This window comes from Ostrea edulis, chromosome 6 (assembly GCF_947568905.1).
Source record: "Ostrea edulis chromosome 6, xbOstEdul1.1, whole genome shotgun sequence".
NCBI classification, from domain to species: domain Eukaryota; kingdom Metazoa; phylum Mollusca; class Bivalvia; order Ostreida; family Ostreidae; genus Ostrea; species Ostrea edulis.
Window position 1 is genome coordinate 56952417 of NC_079169.1, and position 16049 is coordinate 56968465.

At 35.3% G+C, this 16049-nt stretch overlaps 1 protein-coding gene across 2 annotated transcripts in view; it reads left to right on the top strand.

Annotated features, from left to right (window-relative positions):
• LOC125646494 (solute carrier family 12 member 8-like) overlaps positions 1-16049 on the top strand; it is a 28123-nt gene continuing 12074 nt past the window's right edge. The window contains exons 1-5 of one of the 2 annotated variants that reach the window (XM_048872819.2): positions 1-327; positions 11949-12212; positions 13028-13171; positions 13306-13497; positions 15033-15150. In XM_048872819.2, coding sequence (XP_048728776.2) covers positions 11994-12212; positions 13028-13171; positions 13306-13497; positions 15033-15150 — 673 coding nt within the window. In that variant the 5' untranslated portion in view covers positions 1-327; positions 11949-11993. Of the gene's footprint in view, positions 328-7087; positions 7252-11948; positions 12213-13027; positions 13172-13305; positions 13498-15032; positions 15151-16049 lie in introns of those variants that run through there. The other variant, XM_048872820.2, reaches the window with a different exon arrangement.

Here is a 16049-nt window from a genome sequence, read left to right on the forward strand (position 1 = left end):
GTTTTTTTTTGGTCGAAATGATGTTGCGGCAAATACTTGCGTGCGCATAGCGGTGTACTTTATCCTGTTTTTATTTTTTAGAAAGAGGAGAAAACAGTTTCAGTCTGACTTTGTATACTTTAAAAATGCTGGAATGAAGTTGTGCAGAAATATTACGAACCTCAGCCAAGCGCTCTCCCAGTTTTAGTGTGATGTGTACGCCGGGTGCGTGTCAAATTTTCCTCTTTGCGATATCGCAAGTTTCAAAATGATTGATACTGAACACTTCCGGTACATGTAGATGAATCGATTTCCAATTTCAAGATTTTGCAAGCGAGACATCAAATGGTAAGATTTGTATTACGGTAGAATTATGTTTTTTTTTAAACTATTGTGTTCTTAAACTGGCCATTGTTTTGTAGTGTGGGAGAATCTTTTGTAGAATTAGCTAAGTTAATGACAATTTAAAACAGATTAACGAGTGATGTGTCGGCAAAAGCACTGCTCTTTGATACTGTCATTGAAACGTACTTAAAGTTCCGCAAAGTCAAATTGATATGTTTTTTCTGTACCACTTTTCAAAGTATTTAGTCCATACAATATGATTACGGTGTGACCGTTGGGGCGAGCGCAGCATATCTGAATACATTTTCAAAAAATTTATATTGAAAACAAGGAAAACTGATCTGGTTCAATGTCGATACGTAGGATTACTGTCTTGCTCTTCTCGCCAATGTAGGAACCAGTTTAGCGGGAAATGCAACGAGCGTGTTGTGACGTAGCCTGGTAGTTGTGACGTGACTGTTTACATTTCTTTAGACAATATTTTAAAAAGAAAAAGAAAGGAGAAAGAATATGATTGTCATCCTTTCCTTTCAAATAAGAAAGGTTTGTAATACTTCAAATATTTTTTTGATTATTATTTTACGAATCGAACCATCCGCCATTTTGTACGAGGGACTTCTGGGATTGGCGTCAAAAAAAATTCTTGTTAGAGGTTGAGATTTAGCTCGGATTATTTCCCGCGCTCTAGTCATTAGAGCTCGCAGTACGAGCCAGCGCTCGCTATTATATATATACATCAGAAAGTTTGTCTTGTCACAAAAACTGACAGTTAAAACAAGAAAATCACTGACATTGCGACAGTGACCGATACTAATGTAAAGAAGTTTCTGAACTAGTATTTGTTTATTTTTTATAATATGGTGTTCATGCGAATCATTTTATCATTTTCATCATCTAGGCGATATTGGAAACCCTTTTTATCGGGTGCATAGAATCACCGAAATTACCGCTAATCACCGAAATTACCAAAGAAATGACCGAAATTACCACTGAAGGGGCCGAAATTACCTCAGTATATGTTCATCTATATACCATCTAGTCACACATCAAATTTCATGAAGATTAGTATTGATTTGAAGGAATTGTTTCCATAAAACCGATTATTGTGACGTGTGAATCTGAGTTAATTCCCTTTACCGATAGGTACTCAGTAAGCGAACTATGAATAGCCAGTAAGTTCCAAATGGCAATATAAAATTCAGGAGAAATATTTTATTTTATCTATTTATCACACATTGTATAAATCAATACCATGAATACGATATATATAACATGAGATATATAAATTGTATAAATTTACGCTTCACATTAATCGGTTTAATGACCATAACTCCTTTAAATTGTTACCAATCTTCATGAAATTTGATGTGTGACTAGATAGTATATAGATAAACATACATTGAGGTAATTTCGGCCCCTTTATTGGTAATTTCGGTCATTTCTTTGGTAACTTCGGTGATTAACGGTAATTTCGGTGATTCTATGTACCGCTTTTTATCTAAGTTTTATGGTGATTTTTTGGAAGATAAAGATGCTATTATAAGGTTAAAAATATCGGACTTTGCTTGCCCAGTATTTTTGTTGTTCATTTTAACATACAGACATGCATATATATATCAACATTATAACAATGCAATTACAAAACAAAGCAATGGTCAATGTTGCAAATGCATACATATATTAGACAGTTATGACACTTACCATTAACATAAGAACCTTGCACCTTTGCATACTCAAACACTACTAAAAACTGAATATAGCACCTTTATTTTGCAACATCTTGTCAGTAATTCCTGCTCGTAATATCCATGTGCATTGACCCTGGAGGTCACCAGCTCAGAAAAAAGTGATAGAGAGGCACTGAGCATGTGTCAGATTTGTGAAACAATTTAAGCCTATTGCAGAGAAAATGACAAGTGTTATCCAAATTTTATTTGAGTGGCATATTTGCGTAATTATTACTTTCTTACACTTATAGCACTTCTTGTCATACCTGAAGCGATGTAATATTTTAAACAAATGAAATGTGTAGTTACTCACGTCAGTTTCCATCCTATGACCTCAGTCCCCGCAACCCGATTATGTTTGGCAATCATTGTTCCCATGTCCTTGTATACGAAGCAATGGCAGTTTATACGAAATACTTATTGTAGATATGCTCTCAAACAATATTCCCTTGTTTATTTTGCGGATTTTTCCCCAGATCTTGGGGATTATATTAGTTATACCAATAGGTGATGTTTGGTGCCCAATTGGATAGTTGAAAAAATACCATCAGTTACAGCTTGTAAATGCTTTATTGTCCCCCAAGAAAATGCCAAGTTCCCAAAATATTAATAAGTTTTTTAGCTTTTTGTCTGGCGGAAACATCATTATAGATCTTTATATGAATTAAACTGAGTTTATTGAAGGAAAAATGTCACAATGTTCATGAAATGAAGACAGAATGAAATGTTTCCTATAGCTCAGTTGGTAGAGTGCATTGAAAACTGCAGAGCTAGAACTTGTAGATGAAATCAAAGCAGTTTGTCACTTTGATTTAGGTGGAACCTAAGATACATTTTCTAGATGAGGTACTTTGACGTACACTTTGATTTAGGCGGAACCTAAGATACATTTTCTAGATGAATTAGAAAAATAGTTTTATTTCCAATTGGAGCAATGTTCTAGATGAATTAGAAAAATTGTTTTATTTCCAATTGGAGCAATGTTCTGAAATAATTTTTATTAATTAGGACAAATGCTGTTTGTGTTCATGAAATGAAGACAGAATGAAATGTTTCCTATAGCTCAGTTGGTAGAGTGCTTGACCAGACATTCAGATTAGAATCGTGGCATGGTCTGTTGCATGTTCTCTCTTTCTGTTGCATATGTATAACGTGATAGTGACATGTTGCAGGGGGTTGAAAACTGCAGAGCTAGAACTTGAAGATGAAATCAAAGCAGTTTGTCACTTTGATTTAGGTGGAACCTAAGATACATTTTCTAGATGAGGTACTTTGACGTACACTGGTATACTAGGCATTAGTCAAAATACAAATAAATGTGTCACAGCCAAGACAAATCTTGTAAACATCAAACCTGCTTTCTTTCTTATTATGTTCTTTTCAAGTTCTTCAGCTTGCCAAATCAATAGTTTGCTTCTGTGATTATTCATCATACATAAAATAATTTTGCAGAACTGCCACTGAATTTTATGGAGAAATTAATTGATTGTATATCATTTAACATCCCTCTTGAGAATATTTCACTCAAATGGAGATGTCACCATCGCTGATGAAAGGCTGCAAAATTTAGACCTATGCTCGGCGCTTATGGCCTTTCAGCAGGGAGGGATCTTAATCATGCCACACCTGCTGTGACAGGGGGCCTTGGTTTTTGCAGTCTCATCTGAAGAACCACCCCCATTCAGTTGCCTATAACGACAAGCACGGGGTACTGAGGACCTATTCTAACCGGACCATGGAAAAATTAATTTGATAAAAAATTATGTGCCTATCACAACCCTAATACTGTAAACATGGAGAACTGTTATCTTTTATCTGTATGCAAGAAAGATCAGTAAGAAGCGCAAACACCACATTCTCATGAATATTTATCACTACCTTCACATCAATTTGCATACAAATTTCGGATTACTCGAACTCACTAATATTAATTACTTATCATAAATCCATTTGTCATCAGTGATTTGCAAATAAAAGTGGTCAGAAAAATGAAAATTAGTTTTGAATGACAATTTATACCAGAAATGTTTTAATTAAGCCATTCTTCTTTTTGTAGGTTTAACATATGAGGTGCCTTTTTGGTATTTATTACCATTGTTTTAGCTAAGCATATATAAATGATGTCACCTGCACATTTGTGTATGAGTGATGTTTAACATATTCAAATTAATATTGCTTAAGTAATAATTAGGATAATGATACCATGTATACATTTTTAAAAGAATTATCACTTACTCATTGAATAAATCATATCAATCATTGTAATGATCAATATCCATTTCCTCATGAAAGTGCTGCTGTTGTAAACACTGCATACACATGTATAGTATGTCTATTTTAACAGCAGACAAAAATGAAAGTAGACTGTAAATATAAAAAATTGTCATGTATTTTCAAAAATATGTTTATTTCTTAAATATATTAATCATGTTAATTTTAGGTCATTTAACACGATGATATATGCAGGTACTAGTCAGGATATGTACAAACTTTGCCTAGTAATTAACAATTTACGTGGAAATTTTATCATCACATTGACATATCAGTCCTTGAAGTACTTTCCTCTCTATGTTTTCACGATTTCAGAATTTCCATCTGTTAAATGTTCTTTGCGTTTCTTGAATGATGGACGTACAATGAACTGAAGTGAACACCAGGGGTTAACTATGATGGATTCTGAACAATTTTGTCATTAATATCACCATTCCATTAGACATAGTGGCTCATTGATTCCTCCCTCAGCATTTTAAACTGACTGCCGGTAGGATATATCCATTAAAGCAACACTCCATGATTCGAAGGTCTTCTTCATAATCACTCATGTGGTACAATCTTAACAACATCCACGTTCTTGTGTTGTGTGCAAAATGTAGTTACACTGGAGGGGGGGGGGTGTAGTCTGCCATTGTCTGTCCCTCCGTCTGTGTGTCACACCTTAGTTACACTGAGAGGGGGGGGGGGGTAGTCGGCTGTTGTCTGTCCCTCCATCTGTGTGTCACACCTTAGAACTTGCTAATTGTTTAAGAGATAGGACTTTAATAATTGGCAGGGATGTTGTTTGTGTGAGAGTTGTTTAATTTGTGCCTGATTAATGAACCCAAAGTGACACATGTTCCTTGAAACAGAGAGGAAGTGAAAAATTCTGCATAATACCGTTCACAAGGTGTCTGTGATTTGTATATATATATATATATAAAATGATGTGCATGGTGTTTTATGGATTCATTTAACACTGCACACATGTTACAGAGCAGAGTCAGCTTCATCAATTCTGTACTGCTCAACAGATTGTATTTTCTCTTGCTTTTATACGTGTAAATCTAGGTGATGGCTGGTCAGGATTTTATGTTCAGTAGTTCTCTTTTGTGTGATTTTACACACAAACATGTATTCTATTCAGGCCACATTTAACTTCTTTTCAACAGAAGTGATTGACATGAATTGACTGGCATATGATTATTGTCGCATTGGTAGGATTTTCCCTCCTATTAATTACTCAATTTCAGATAGATTATAAGCTTGTGTCACTGTGAAATGTATTTCCCAATATAGAGTTCATGAATACTATTGCAATACTGCATACATCATCACTTATGCTATAGACTCTATGACAGAAACTCCAAAACTGAGATTTAGGCTGCCAGGACCGAATGATACAGTCTGAGTCTTTTTGGATTGGTCAGAACTTCTCCAATAGATATGTATCTTGACAAAGTGAAATGGATTGCTTTGAGTTAGAAGAGTGGCTTGTTATCAGATGCTACATTATTTCATAGGAGAAAGCTTTCTCAAAGGTGATATATAGTTTCACAATTTATTTTCACAATTTCATATCAAAGTGTTTCAGAGGCTTAAAGGTAGCTAGTTGTCAACTTGTCATGTTTTTCTTGTACAGTATGTACAGTACGTACTCCGTAAAGATTGAATAACTGCCCAAAGCAAAAACTTAATTGATTTTTTTTTTCACATTAGGTGATTATAGAATGTATTTCTCTGTTGAGTGTAATTGAAAATCCATTTTAGTGATCAGTGTCATGTAGCCAATGGTGACCACACCATCGCTATAGATTTTCTGACAGTTTCAGGAAGGTAGTCTTTGTGAAGTAGAGACTGTAATGTTTCCTATTGATTAGTTACCGAGGTTTCCTGTCGTTGTCAAGATGTGGTATCGTCATGACAAAATTTATTTTCTCCACAATTTTGGACTAAACAGAATCTGACCTTTGTCATTAAGAAATAAGACTCCTTGTTACATATGTATTTGCATGTTCGTTTTTATATATAAATACTGTATAGCAGGTTATTTCCGCGGACTGATAGATTTGGCTGATTTTAGCAGTTAAATAGCTTTCCGCCAAAATTTCGCTTGCCCAATATACACCCAATTGCGACTTCAGTATGTGCAAGATCGAGAGATAACTCTTTTCTGTCCGCCAAAATTTATTCCACTAAAATTATTAGCATACGTTTGAGTCAGCATATCGCCAAATTTTAGACCCGCAGAAAAAAACACTGCTATACGGTATATTGAATGTACCATAATATGGTGGTACCACTATTACAATACTATTGTGATAATATGATTGTGCACTAAATACTATACTAGTCTAAATGAGTAGCGGACTAATGGAAGTAATAGAAGTCTTTTTGTTGAATGAATTAATAATCAGGTGTACAGTATTAAAGGCTCATTATCAAGGGTTGGCCTGAAGCAGGGTAGAACATTGGGGCAATTTGCACTAAATCAGCTGATTTATTAATGAGCATTGATTTCATGCTTACTGTTGTGGCGAAGCCCATCAATTATTTTATTTACATATATGCATAAAGTACATTTTTTATCATTTTTATTGTGGATAATGTCTGATCCTGTATGGGTGTTGACTACATGGACCATGCATCTGATAAAATAATGTGGTTAAAATACGATGGAAATTTGTCATCATCACAACAGTTCTGTATACATTGTGTTGTACCAGCAGTGTTATTGTAAAATACAGTGAACTGCCTGACTCAATCAATACATCTATTATTACAAGGTCTGAAGCCATTCTCACTGTACTGGAAGTGTGTCCTTCAGAGCATTGTTATTGTTAATACACATATTAGAATAGATGTGTAAGGGCTGGGGGAAAAAGTTCACAATTCAGTTCCTCTTGTGATGCTGTTTGCTTTTGGATTTATGTTTTTCAATGGAAAGGTAATCTTTGTTTCTATATGTCCCTCGAGAGAGTCTGCATTGATTTTACAAAGTATATTGCTGCACTGCTTTTAGACTTACTGTCTTAATCATGTTAATTAGTCTACAATAAACTTTTAACTGTACAATGTGTGTGCATAACCTTTAAAGTGGACATAGATACGTGTTACACAAATCAATTAGGGTGTTGCGAGCGTTTACCTGGCGAGCGTTTACCTGTAACATCTCTGTACACTGCATAGAGTTTATATGTGTAAATAAAAGTTATAACTGTCTAGTATTTGAACTGTGTAAGGATGGTAGATACATTGGAGTAGAGAATCAATGACTTTGCCTGTATTTATCACATCACTCCATGATCAGAGTAACTGAATTAAAATTAAACAATTATTCCTTTTGAAAATAAGAAACTTTCAAAGTATGTGCATATATTCTAATCCTTAGAGAAGACCAGTAGATACACACATGATTGTACATGGATTTTGTGAAATGGATCAAATCTCTCTATTTGCCCTCAGAGGTTGGCACTTACCAATTTTGAGAAATTTCGGAGCAATTTCTGATTCATATTGGAGTTTGTGCGATATTACATATACCTTGTAGAGGATCAAGCCACCACACTCCTGTCAATAAGTGATGTAATTTACTAGCCTTGCATGTTTTGCGGCCATTAGGTTTCTTATACGCATCACCGAGACCCACTGAGAATGGACAACAGTAAGCGAGAGGATGGGATTGATGTAGTTCATGTTTGTCAGCCTTGCCACATTATCCAAACTCTATGTTACTGAAGTAAATACAACACGATTCTGGATAATCGCCTTACAAAGTCCTGGATGACTGAATTCGTCCAATTGCCCAAAATCATTTTCATGATTAAATTCAAAGTGAAATCAAAGGAAAGACTTCAAAAGAAAATTGGTATCGCATACAGGAAAATTAACACGAATTTATTCACACACACAAACATGCCAGACCCCGAGTTAACTTACCATGAGCTATAACTGTGTATCTATTATTTTAACTAACAGTCGATCAAATATTTTAAAAAGTTTTTGTGTTTCATTAATTGGTCCTACTAATCAAATATAGTGGTATTTTAAAGATGCGCTAGTTACAGTGAATACAAGCGGTGCTGTTTGGTATTCATAATTCTGTGTGTGCACAGACTTGAGCGAGTTCCATGAACTAGGAAAACTTCAGTGAAAGTTTCTCATGATTGATATTAAACAATGAAGTTTGATTACATGTATTAGCAAATACCGAATATCTTTTGTTAGCAGAATTCATATTTTTAGGTACCATGCTATAGAATAATTAGTTTTTATATTCACGTTTGAGACTTACATGTGTAACAGGAAGGGAGCAAATGCAACAGACCAGACCGAGATTCGAACCTGGGCTCCCTGAATCTCTAGTGAGATGCTATACTATAACTGAGCTATCTGGCCACCGGTGATCAAACCCATCTGACCGCTACATCCCTCCCTCCTTAAATGTCTTCACACCTTGAAGACATCAACCCAGGATCTTTATCCCCTGACAGGCATAAATGTAACAGGTAGGGAGAAAATGCAATGGACCTGACCGCGATTCGAACCCCTAAATCTCCAGTCAGGTGCTCTACCGACTGAGCTTTCTGGCGATCGAACCCGTCTGACCGCTACACATTTAAAGTGGTTTGGAGCTACGTAATAAAGTAATTTTAATTAGGCCTAGTCATCAAGATTTATGATTGACATTCTTATATTCCACAGAGAAGATTACATGTTTGCATTGTCAAATAACTAGTACGGTCACATAGCACTGTTCTGTCTTGGCCCTCCTTTTATACTGAACACTATTTATTGCCTAAGACACTACCCCTGTTACTGTGTGGAGAAAACTCCTTGTATTATCTTTTAATTATTCATCAGAGATTTAGGTCTTTTAATCCTTTTTTGTTGTTTTTACACTTGTACTAATATTTTGCAATAGTAATTCCAGTTGTATAGGATCTGTGGTCGTCACTGGTAGAGCCCTCCCCCTCTGTTTGACTAGGTGGTTTGTTGTTCACATAACATTTGAGTTTTATTTCTTAGCGTCAGGTAGTTTTTCACAATAGTTAAAAGCAACACTTTATTATTTATAGACCTGATTTCTTTAAAAAACATGACCAGTCTTTCTTAAGTCAGATAATATTATCTTTCAATAATCATGATCATGATAGAAAATTTTGCAACTCCCATGCTATTATTGTTTTTAGAGCCTCAGTAGATTCTGAGGGAAAAACTTTCTTTTAATAAATGGCTGGTGGATTTAAATCTCTTTCTTAAACCAGAGGTTATAAGGGTATATATTCATTTAGAACAGTTTTCCCAGGTAAATACTGAGGGGTGAATGTGTGGAATGACCATAGGGAGTCAATATAATTTAAACCAGTTGAATTGGTTGGCATACATGATTAATTTTAGGTAAGATGCAAACGTATATTCATCAGATTTAAAATGCTCAATCCCTAGTATATATTCATGTACATTTAGAATTTGATGCGGTTATTTGAATCGGTCTGTACACAATCATATTCCTCGCTGGAGTTGTGTGACACAAGTGGACAGTTACTGTGATTGAATGTGTAAGATAAACTCTCCATATGTTGGATTTCAATTGTGTTTAAACGTGTTCTCCTACTGCTGGTGAAATAATAGGAATTCTGAATCAATCGACAATGGCCGCCACTGAATCTCAAAGTCCTCATGAAGATGTAATACATCAGTCCATGTGTTTCATTCTTAGTAAATTCTGAAGTGATTAAGATTCAGGGATCTTGGTTATTTAATATGATTTTAAGAGATTTGTGGAGAAAAAAATGGGTTATTTCTGTAAAACATTCTTTTACATCCGTGGAAGTTGCTATCTGTTCCAATGCAGAAGTTTTTAAATGTCACTGCAATCATTATATAATGCCAGACAATCTGTGTGCATGTGACATTTTTATTTGTTATCCATGCATTTGCTCCATGCATCCAATTCACTGTGTTAGTAGCTTGTTTGTGCAGATAGTTGTCATTGGAACATTCCATATTTATCACTAATTAAAATCCTCAAGAACAGCCTACAATGAATCAAAGCCACAGTAATATTGATATATTGTCAGGATTTCTTTTCCTTCCTGGTAACATGGGGGAAATGTCAACAAATTAGTCAGTATAAAGAAGAGGTGACAAGCTCATTATTGCATTTCAGGAAGATTTCTGCAAAAAAAATCCCTATTAATTGCGTACTGATAGATAAGTTGGTCAGATATTGAGCCTGTCGAGATACATTGATGATTTGTTTATTCAGGAAAAGTACAATATATATATGCAACTGGCGTAGTTTGTTCCTTGGGATATTATTAGATTGAATTAGTGTATGGAAGATTATACAAACATATTCATTTCCTTTTTCAGCTCGCCTGAGCTTGAAGCTCAAATAAACTTTTCTGATCAAAGTTTGTTCATTTGTCTGTAAACACTTTTCATTTTTTACTTCTTTTTTTTTTTTTTTTTACTTTTCCTTAAGCACAACTATACCAATTTCAAACACACTTGTCACAATGCATTCTTGTGTAAGGAGATTCAGCTTTCTTTGAATAGGGGAACCATGCCTTATTTCAAGGAAAGATAATTTTTAAAAATGAGATATTAAAGATATCTCTACCAAAAAAAAAAAAACTCCGAAAACTTTAGTGGAAGCCTCTTTGTACATGCATAATGAAGATTCAAGCTTGTTCATGCCATGTTCCCAATGGCCAAGACACTGGGCCACAATAGAAATTCAAAGTTTTACATTTACAGAGAAATATGTAGGAAAACCTTTGAAAATTCCAAGAACTACAAGGACATGCGAATTTGTCAGATTTATATATGAATGCATCCTCATCTAGTGTAGAGTCAAGTATGCTTACACCATATGCGTCCGCTTTCCCTGGACCAGAGGGATATGGATTTAACTTGTACATAGGAATATGATGTATCACATGTTTACTCCTTTATCCAATAGATATCACCTATTACATGAATTTCAATTATTACAATTATTTTCCTACGCCGTTTGTGACGGTCACAAAGAAACGTCAATTTTATGTAGTTTGTTTATAAAATGTCAGGAAGTAAAATTCCCAACAATACAGTATCGTAAATGAATAACCGGGGGGAGGGGTGGTGGTTAGCATGATTGTGATAAAAGAATCTCCCATGGTTTGTGGTTTGATATGATATATATCCGACTCGTGTGTCTATTCCCTCACCAAGGTTCGTTCAGTATAAAACATATTAAACCACAAACCATGAGAGATCCTATATATATGTAATCATCATCTTGCAGAACATTTAAGTTTGTCCAAGCTATGATAGCCAAGACTATGTTGGGGGTCAAAACAGGATTTTAAACATGGAAAAAGACAACTTTTCAGGTGAGTAATGTGGCCCATGGGCCTCTTGTCTTTCGATATTTCCTTTAGAACAGGGGTTTAGTTATTGATCAACTCACTGGAAACAGTCATCACAGATACCTAGTAATTAGGGTGTTAGCATGGTTAAGATTCCGCTGATGCATGTTGGTGATTATACATCTAGAAATTAGGAATTGGATGATAACTCTGCATTACTGTATATTGGATATTAACACACAGTCATAAAATCAGTCCATCTTACTGTTTAGAATTGTCATTATAGTTAGTCTCACAATGAGATAAGGATGCAGAGGAGTGAGGAAGGTAGATGTCAACAATGTCGGGCTCCTCGGACAATGAAAACACATCACTGATGGCAGATCATTCCAAGGGCAAGAAGAAGCAGCCAGACTGGAGCAGGTTTGGGCTGAGCCGAGAACCAGTTAAAGGTGACTCCGGTGTAACCAGCTCACCATCAGAAATCCAAGATGGCAGCTATCAGTCATTGGAGGAAGGCAAGCACAATGAACTCTACAGGGAGGATCAGGTATAGTCACAATACTACAAGATTCGGATGCTATTTGGATGTAGTATTTTGTCATTTATTAGGTTAATGGGTGTGTGTGTGCATTCATTTACTTTAACACAAGTGTTATGCATCTTTGAGAAAAATATGAATACATCCATGTATATAATATGTATATCCTTAGAGTTTCAAGTTCTTCACAATTTGTGAATGGGGTGCATATAGAAACTTTCTAAAAAAAAAAAGGCCATATATTATACCTACTACTATCATTTAAAAGTTACTTAACACAGATCATTCTTTTCAGTTTAGATATAAATACATTTAGGGGAGGGGGACTTAAGGACAAGGACGATTATGGGACATAGTGCAATCTACACATGCATGTATTGATTGCCCTTGGAATGATATTTGAATAACTTGTGGTACACAGCACTATACATGCCAAGTTAACACAGTATTAAAACAGAATATTGATTTCAGTTTACAGTTTACATATTGACTGAGAAAATTGTCATCAATGCCATGTGTACACATGATAATGGCAGATAAAATTTTTGTTATTACATTACTGTCCACACTGAGCACAAGAAACTATAATTTTTCATTGAATAGTTTTTTCCCCTAGATGTCTTAACATATCATCAACTGCATCTTCACTAGCCAAGGGTGACGATCCATGGTGTTTCTTTATTCACCGTGGATCGTCACCCTTGGCTAGCGAAGATGCATCAACTGAGGATACTTAATGATGCACTGTATCCATGCTGCTGCGGGCTTCCTATAGTCATCCCACCCATTAGAATATCTTTCTACAGTTTGATTATATTTTTCAGAGTCTATCTTCCCAGAAGCCTTGGTACAAAGCAAACTTCTTCATCTCAGAGCCGGTCCTGTTTGGGACGTGGGACGGTGTCTTCACTTCCTGTCTCATCAACATCTTAGGTGTCGTCATCTTTCTTAGAATGGGATGGATTGTAGTAAGAACTCCTTTTTATTTCAAATGTTTACTGTAAGAACCCTCTGAAAATTCTTATTTCAATTATCATATAATTTTTAGATATCAGATGAGTTATGACACCCAGATGACAGAAGACTAATGTATCTATTGTAGGGAAATGCTGGGATTTTGTTGACAATCTTGATGATTTTCGTCACTGTGTTCATTGTGCTGATCGTTGCCCTGAGTGCTATAGGAGTGTGTGAGAGATGCAAGATGGAGGGAGGGGGTGTCTATTTCCTCGTGTCTCATGTCCTCGGGGGCAGGATTGGAGGCTGCATAGGGATTCTTTACTGCTTTGCACAAGTATGTGTTTAATGACCGATGCCAGTGTTATGAAGTAAAGTCACATACTATATAACACAGTTACAGCGAACAAGTTTAAAATGAATTCACACTTAAAGTAAAACACGTTTACAGTTAACACATTTACAATGAATTCACGCTTACAGTAAAACAGGGATACAGCGAATACACTTATAATGAAACCACACTTACAGTAAAACACAGTTACAGGGAACATATTTATAATGAAAACATGGTTACAGGGAACTTGCTTATAATGAATTCACACTTTCAGCAATGTAATTTTCATTCCCTGTAGTTATAAAACATATTATGAATTAACTGGATATTATGAATTATGTTTATAACAAATCAAAATTGTTTGTTTGTCCGCAGCACCTCGCTATGATTGTGTTTTAATGTTAATATTTCCAATGGAATAAATAGGTGTTTATGTGTAGGCCTCTTATTCCAAAATTTTAAGTTTACTGTCTATAAACGCTTTAGAACAGGCATATACAGTAGACTGAGTTTCAGTCAATTGTCCAAATAGCCACAGTAAACCAGACCAATGCTGTAGATCCAGTTGACTGTCTATAAGACTGTAACTAGTGTATAACGGACAACAACCTCTGACAACAGTTTCTCAGGTCTTCGCCACTACCTCGGGACAATGGTTTTTTGACTGTTCCCCAAGTAGGCATGAAATAATTGTATACTGTAGATCCGGTTGACTGTTTATAAGAGTATAACTACTGTATAACAGACAAATACTGTAGATCCGGTTGACTGACTGTAAGACTATAACTATTGCATAACAGACAAATACTGTAGATCCAGATGACTGTCTAAGACAATAATTATCGTATAACAGACATTGTTGATCCAGTTGACTGACTGAAAGACTATAACTACTGTGACTGTCTGTAAGACTTTAATTATTGTATAACAAATACTACAGATCCAGTTGACTGTCAGTAAGACAAAACTGTAGATCCAGTTGACTGTTCATAGACACTGTATATCTGCCATATACCATTCTTATGTTGTAGACAGTTTATCTTCTATTGCTACTCCCTAAAACATTGTAGATCCAGTTTACTGTTCATAGACACTGCATAACAGGCATATACTGTAGATCCAGTTAACTATGCATAACCACTGTATAGTAGATGTGTACTGTAGATCCAGTTTACTGTCTATAGCCGCCTTATATCATGCTTATGTTGTAGTTTACTATCTATAGGTACTCCCTAATACAATGTAGATCTGTTTTCTTAGCAAAGTTTACATAACATAAGGAGAAAAAAATTTGGTTTTGCAATAATTTTTGGTGCTACTTGTGTTTATAAGTACATTATCATTTTCTGTCTAAGGTTCTGTTTTCATATATGGAATCAATAACACCAATGGCTAAAAAATAGTCATCTGAAAATTTCTGGATCTACATTAGTGTGCACAGAATATACTATGATAAACTGGTCAATATCCTGAAGCACATTACCAAAAATGCCTGGAGATATTTTGATCCCATTTTCTGTAATTGTTTTTGCCAGTCAGTAAGCTGCTCACTCTCGGTGATGGGGTTTGGAGAGTCCATTATGCGATTGATGGGGGAAGATAATCCATGGATCGCTAGAGGTGTTGCCATTGCACTAGTGCTGCTCCTGCTAGGTAATTACCATTGCTTCTGTCTCATGTTACATTTGAGTGGTTTTTATACACCCTTCTTTATGGTATGGGCTTGTCCATCTGTTAGCTTCATTTTATCAGGGAGTTGTATCTTTCACACTGTGTTGCCTAGGACTGTCAAACCTGATCAGCTGATGCATCTTTGGGAGAAGTGTGTATTGTGACCCAAAAATAGATTACTGTGACCCCCTTCTGGAGGTTTATGGCTGTACATACTGAAATTATATCCATATCATATTTGCACACACTGTGAAGTAGTTTAGTACCATCAAGCTTGGTCATTTGATGTAAAATTTGAAATTGACATAATTTTTATAAGACACCTCTAGGCACATAGCTGCTGACTAATTCTCTGTATGTATCATGCAATGTACGTTATTTTTTATACTGTAAACCAACTTTTATTCCCGACAGCTTTATTTTTGCAATTTACCAGTGATAAACTGTGTTGTGGTGACCAATTTTCGTGACTGAGATTATCTTAAACAAATACGAGAGACATTAAAGGACTTGTTCGTGGTGTGAAATATTCGCACCTGTGAGGTTCCCTCACGAAAATTTCTCATGCATGAATTAAAGTTTATTTACAGTAAACAGTCATTCAAACATAAATATTTGTATTACTTGTAACAGTCATGTTTTGGTATATTTGGATTACTTGGGTTATAAAAACTTTTCAATATATTCAATAGGTGCAGGGGTTCTAACAGTCTCGTTTAAAATCAGCATTTTGCAAATTCTATGGTTGTTAAAACAATCTAGTTTGCCAATACAACTATCATTGGGTTAAATGCTGTTTGACGTGTTTCATGCCGATTGTTAGGCCGTTCTTGGCACACTAATTTTGATTACGGATAACTCCGTTTACCTGATCAAGATAT